This window comes from Halichoeres trimaculatus, unplaced genomic scaffold (assembly GCF_033239565.1).
Source record: "Halichoeres trimaculatus isolate MK-OKI-2021-1 unplaced genomic scaffold, fHalTri1.1 fHalTri1_scaffold_11, whole genome shotgun sequence".
In the NCBI taxonomy this organism is placed as follows: Eukaryota; Metazoa; Chordata; class Actinopteri; order Labriformes; family Labridae; genus Halichoeres; species Halichoeres trimaculatus.
This window is the reverse complement of record NW_027437189.1, coordinates 1,170,178-1,176,752: the sequence shown is the minus strand read 5'-3', so window position 1 is coordinate 1,176,752 and position 6,575 is coordinate 1,170,178. Positions and strand designations below refer to the sequence as shown.

The window sequence follows — 6,575 nt, the reverse complement described above, 5'->3', positions numbered from 1 at the left end:
GAGGATAAAAAGTAAGTTAAAATATGCAATACATTTTCACCAAGTTATAGTTCAATTTTTACATTTATAAGTCTGTGCACATGTCTGACTTGTAAATTGGTGCTTAATATGTTTTATTTTTTATAGTTAAATAATAATAACTTTATTTATATAGCACCTTTAAAAGACAAAAGTTTACAAAGTGCTTCTACAGGAACACAAACAACAACAAAGCACAGAAACACAAAAAAAAACACATAGTTCAAGAGGCACTTGAGCAGAAAGACACCATGCATGAGGGCAACATGAAGCATAGTCAGGACCCAGAAAATACAAGAACCATACAACATAAAATGGGATCATAAGGACTGGGATAAAAGCTAAAGACATAAACTCAGTGAGTGAAAGGAGGAAAAGGCAATGGAAAGGGCAATAAAAGACAGTTACAAACAAAATCAGAACATCAAATATAAATATATAAAATTGTAAAATAAATATGAACAGAATAATGATAATAAAGCAGAGATATGAGCAAACGATAAAACAATCAAAGGCCTTAAGGGTATAAGTGAAAAGATTTAAAGTGAAACAAGTCCGGTAAAATCAGGATTAGAAGAAGGTAATTACAATAATAAAATAGAATAAATGAATAAGTACACATAAATAGCTCTGTTAATTTCATTTTCTAGGCTGTATTCGGTTTATAATTATTCTTTTAGTAAAAAAATGTTTTTGGCATTGTCACTTGCTGTTGTCATTCTATAAATTTCCTCGTCTGCTAGTGGGAATCTCTTTTCCCCGATTATTCAGACAGCACGTGAACGCACCTCGAGGTTTGTTAGTTACAAGCGATCAGACAGGAGAGGAGAAACTTGTGTGAGAAGTCTTCTACAAATTAAATCAGGTATTTAAACAAGATTCGTTTAATTTTTAATTTCATGAAGCTTCTAGCTTTTATTAACTGAAATGAAAAGTTTCCTGAAGTTTTGAAGACTCCAGTAGGTTTAAAATTGTAATACTTGGGTCATTGTCTTAGGTTTAGCCTCGTCATGGGCTAACGTTAGCATCGGTACACAACTTTAAACAGCTCGCGCTGGCTAGGTGGCTAAATGCTGTTAGCCTTTCTTTGAAAAGTCGAAATAACTCATCTACTACAAGATTTTTTTTTCTCTAAAGACGGCACTAATACTTAAAGTAACGAGTGTTGTACCAAAGGAGATGTATTTTACTAATGCTGCGTCAATTAGTCAAATAATGAGTGGAAACCGTTAGCCGTTGATGCTAAGTCACTGACCCAGAATAACACACTTGACCAGACTAACTCAAACTCCTGTTCACATTTGACGTTTTTCTGCTTCAGATTTAAGGAAAAATGTTTATTGGGGGGATGTTTTAGAGGATTTTTCAATAAAAGTAGTTAAAACGTTTTGGTAAAGTCTTACAAAGTTGTCAATAAGTCAGCAGGGCGCAGCATTAACGCTTAACAACATAGTAGAAAAGAGGTCAAAAGTAATAGCTGATGTGTAGAAGAAGAAAAAAACGGCAAACAAATTGAAATCAAGTGATTTACACAGGTTTGCTTGTAAAAAGCTGTTCTATTTGAACTGTGTTAAATATCTGATAAATGATGAATAATACTGGTAATTATATATGATGGTTATAACTTTTCCATTGTGACTAATTTTGTCTCTATGCTAAACTCAAATGGTCCTGTGATCTTGACACCTTCTTTTCTGTCTCCCAGTATTCAGGCTTGCCTTCTCATTAGTCTAAGGATGTCTTCAGGCGCTCTCTTCCCGAGCCTGGTGAGCGGCTCCAGGGGAAGCTCCAGCAAATACCTGGTGGAGTTTCGTGCCGGCAAAATGACCCTGAAGGGGAATGTAGTCACACCAGACAAACGTAAAGGCACGGTGTACATCCAGCAGTCTGATGACTCCCTGATTCACTTCTGCTGGAAAGACAGGACTTCTGGGAATGTTGATGATGTGAGTAACACTAAAGTCATAACTCAGGCACTTTCTGTGACATGAATTCGACTGCAGACTTGAGCTTAATGGTGCTGGTTTGGAGTGAACATAGTTTCTGGAGAGTGTGCGACAGCTGGTGTGATCACACGGTGTTAAAACGCAGCGGTGTAACTATCCTGAGACATGCCGCACATTCCACAAATACCACCAACAAACAGAGGCAGCGTTCCTGCAGCAGAAATCTTCTCAGTCCGTCATTTTGCTTCACACACAAGCTTTTCAAGCAAGCAGCGCTGACACATCCAATCCTAATTTAGCCTCCCTGTCATGGAGCGAAGGTGACCGAGGTTGCTCCCTCGGTTTTCCTTGTCAGTAATTATGTGATGATGATTGGTTGTGGCAGAGCAGCCTCAGTGTCCTCTTCCTGCCGTTCTCCCTGATGTATCCTGTATCTTTCTGTTCCCTGTGTGTTCCAGGATCTCATCATCTTCCCCGATGACTGTGAGTTCAAGAGGGTGAGCCAGTGCACCACTGGACGTGTTTACGTGCTGAAGTTCAAGGCTGGATCTAAGAGGCTGTTCTTCTGGATGCAGGTGAGCGGAGGAGGAGGAGAAAGGCAGACTTTGGTTTTGAATGCAGGACATCTGTGGTTATTTTTGGACTGGCAGATGGATGCTAAAGGAGGGAATATGAGAGGAAAGATGAAATGAGATAATTATAATCATGATGACAGGGTGTGCATGGCTGTAATCAGAGTATTTATCTTTCATCTGCTCCATCCTCGATGAATACTTGAGCCAAACAAACCAAGCTGCATCAACTTGTTAATACACTTAGCGTCTGTTAACAAAGCTGGGAGCCAGTATGGATGTTCTGGTCCATGTAAGCTCGACTAAAATACAGAGAGGGACTAAAAACTCTCATATTAATCAGCTTACACTAGGGCACAGATTCAGGTGTATGATGAGCTGTCAACAGCTGGATATAAGGATGTTTACTTATTGATGTTTACAAATTGAGTCTGATCTTTCTTTCCAGGAGCCAAAGACGGATAAGGACGAGGAGTACTGTCGCAAGGTCAACGAGTACCTCAACAACCCTCCGCTCCCTGGAGCTCCAGGCAGCGGAGGCGGCAGCGGCCATGAACTCTCTGCGCTCGGGGGAGAGGGTGGCCTGCAAAACCTGCTGGGAAACATGAGCCATAACCAGCTGATGCAGCTGATCGGACCAACAGGACTGGGAGGACTGGGTGAGCCGGATCAGCTGATCACAAAACACAAAACACCATCTTACTTCTTCTTACTGTAGATGTTATAAAGACCAAACTGTGAAGAAAAGGAGCAGAAACATGAGCTGATGGAGGTCAGGTGGTGATGCTGACGTTGAGCTCACAGGTCATGATTTCAGAAACGTCTGGGCCTTGTTTGATTGGTTTTCTCTGTCTGAGGAGGTCTGGGAGCTCTAGCCGGACCAGGACTTGCCAACTTACTGGGCAGTGGAGGAGGGGCAACCAGCAGCTCCTCGTCCAGGTGAGAAAACACACACACACACACACACACACACACACACACACACACACACACACACACACACACAAACAAACAAACACACACCTCAGCTCAGACTGGTTACAGATTGAGATCATTCCTCCTCCTCCTCCTCTGCTCAGCTCTCGTAGCCAATCAGCAGCAGCCACCCCGTCCTCAGGAGGAGCCCCCAGACTCAGCTCCACGCAGGCCCCCACCACCCCCGTGACTCCTGCTGCTTCTGCTGTCTCCCCGACTACTGTGGCCCCCTCCACTCCAGGTACACAAACACCAGCCCTGTCTGCGTTATAGTCTGAGGTTTTCACCAGAGGAGAGAGCGTGTTCACCTCTAGCACAGTGTGAATCAGTCCTCGTAGGTAGAGTTTCCTTTCCATGACCGTGTTTGTAATGAAGTGTTTTATCTTAATCCCCCTCAGCCTCAGCTCAGACCCCAGTGGTTCCTGCCTCTGTGGGGAGTCCTTCCTCCCACCAGCCCATCCAGCTCAGTGACCTTCAGAGCATCCTCGCCACCATGAACGTCCCGGCTTCAGCGGCTCAGGGATCAGCAGGTGGGCGAACACCAGCGAGACGTTTGAAGGATGATTAATAAAGTAAAAACAAATTTTGTAAGGGGTGGCGCTACAGGAAAGGTCAGATCATCACCAAAACCAGGAGGGCTCTTCCTGTTGTTGTTAGAAAATTTTTTAAGATACACTGATTTTAATTTGATGGGTGTCATCATCAGTGGGTCGTTTTTATATTCAACAGGTCAACACTGAAACTCAGTGAACAACTTTATGGAAATAATTTTCTGGAGGCAAACACCCAGAGGTCAAATTGATCCCAGGGTGAAATGTGTTACAGGGTTAAGTCAGGGTTTAGTCGACTAAATCTGCCTCCTCTTGTGGTCTGTAGTGGACCTGGCGAGTGTCTGCACCCCGGAGATGATGGCTCCCATCCTGACCAACGCTGAGGTCCAGCAGAGACTCCTGCCTTTCCTGCCCAGTGGAGAGAGTTTACCTCAGAGCGCGGAGGAGATCCAGAACACCATCAACTCGCCTCAGTTCCAGCAGGTACCTCACAGACCAGCAGGGCTTCTCAGACTCTTCTGGATTAGGGATGGGAATCAAAAACCAGTTTCTGTTGAGAATCAATCAGAAATGTTTTAATCCATCAATATCGTTAGCCTTTGTGCTTAACAATTCCCTTATCAACTCTTCACATTGTGCCGGAGCCGCTGGGCCTTACCTGGACTAGTCTGCTGCAGCTAGCTTAGCTTAGCAGTTAGCTAACGTTTCCCAAGAAAACTCTGATTCAGGATTTTCAGCTTGAAGTTTTCCTGAAGAACTGACTTCATAAAGAAATGTTCATCACTCTCTCTCAGGAGATTCATATTCAGTACATTCAACATGGTATAAATCACCTTATTTACCAAAATAACAAAATAGCACAAGCTCGATGCTAACGTATATAGGAAACTGCATTGATATGCTAGCAGTTAGCGTACATCAGTGTAACTTCAGCTGCAGAATAGAATTTCAACTTTCATCACAGAAACATATCACATCAACTCTTTGTAAAAAATACTGAGAATTTTAAATGTCAAAAGCTAACAGGCTAATGAAAGGCTAATGGCTGACGGAAAGGTTCCGAACAACTTAAACTATCGCTATAACCACTTTGAGACACTAGATGGCCTACTTCACTAATTATTATATCTAAACACAGAACATCCACGTTACATTGTGTGAAATTTTGACCTGTTTCTGTTTAATTAAGCCCAGAAATATCCAGACTCAGGGACCAGTTACGTTTTATTCACTTACAGTATAAACTCAATTAAATGTTGCTGACTCAGAAAACCTGTAAAGATACTTTTTGTAACAAGAAAATTCACAACAGTAGTTGATAAGGGAATTGATAAAGAATCAGATCGATAAGCAGAATCAATAAGGGCATCGGTATTGACAAAATCTTATCGATTCCCATCCCTATTCTGGATTCTGTTCCCCCTTTCAAATACTATTTGCACCAAGTATCCGCCTGAGATAACATGGGGGAATAGCATGACTAAAAAGAATATATGTTTTTTTTTCCAAATACTGAGGCTGTGTAGTTCAGGGGGTTTTGCAAAAGCTACATGTTATAAATGAAGATGTTAAATTTGGACATGGTGCCAGATTTGATGTTACATGGACCCATTTAAATGTTTTGTTTTTAATCAGATTTTTCAAAATTTGTTGTGATGCAACATTTTTAAACATTTGTTAAGTGCCCTCTACAGTTTTCCCACGTACTCTGGAGAATCACTGGACCAAAGCAACAGGAGTGTTTGGTTTTTGATCTGATTTAAGGAACGCTGTCTTTATTAAAAAAGCACTGATGTGACAGAGGATCTGGATTTGGTTAATTAGTTTTAAGTGGAGCACATACTCTGAGGAGACAGTAATTATCATGGTGTTCCTGTGATTATTGATTGAATTAACCTTTATCTCCTCTGTTACCCTCCTTCCCTCCAGGCGATGAGCATGTTCAGCAGCGCCTTGGCCTCCGGGCAGCTCGGTCCTCTCCTGACTCAGTTTGGTCTGCCGGCAGATGCTGTGGATGCTGCCAACAGAGGAGGTGAGAGAAGACACACACACACACACACACACACACACACACACACACACACACACTAGCTCTGTTCTTTTTAAAGATTGATATTTAAACAGATGTTTTTGTGCCTGTCAGATGTGGAGGCGTTTGCCAGAGCCATGCAGGGCAGCAAAGACTCCAAGGAGAAGAAAGAGGACGACGAGGACATGAGTCTGGATTAAGCTCTCACCCTCAAAACCTCAGTTAAAAAAAAAAAACTAGCTGTGATTCCTTTTCTTATTTCTTCACTTTGTTTCATGTTGTCTTAAACTTTTCTACACCAAAGACAACGCAGCACAGGGTCAGCAGAAAACTGATCGGCGTGTTTGTTCTGGTAACCGGACCCTGAGCTCCTCTGATTCCTCTTCTCTCACCACTGTGCTTTCCCTTTCTGCCTTTTTTTGATTCACTCAAATAAAAAAAAAAAATCAAACTGAACTCGTCTCATTATTATCAGAGAAAAACA

The 6,575-nt window shown here is 42.1% G+C and overlaps 1 protein-coding gene across 2 annotated transcripts; it reads left to right on the top strand.

The window, feature by feature from the left end:
* The first annotated feature begins 798 nt into the window (after window positions 1–798).
* Window positions 799–6,514, top strand: adrm1 (ADRM1 26S proteasome ubiquitin receptor). Of its 2 annotated transcripts, none has more exons than XM_074681555.1 (10): window positions 799–883; window positions 1,724–1,964; window positions 2,423–2,539; window positions 2,985–3,195; window positions 3,397–3,475; window positions 3,616–3,752; window positions 3,910–4,041; window positions 4,388–4,545; window positions 5,992–6,094; window positions 6,206–6,514. In XM_074681555.1, exons 2-10 carry the CDS (start codon window positions 1,755–1,757, stop codon window positions 6,289–6,291), a joined length of 1,233 nt encoding a protein of 410 aa, XP_074537656.1. In that variant the 5' UTR covers window positions 799–883; window positions 1,724–1,754; the 3' UTR covers window positions 6,292–6,514. The 2 variants fall into 2 exon arrangements, with proteins under 2 accessions (XP_074537656.1, XP_074537657.1); XM_074681556.1 differs by having other exon boundaries at window positions 804–883; window positions 1,748–1,964.
* The last annotated feature ends 61 nt before the right edge of the window (window positions 6,515–6,575 follow it).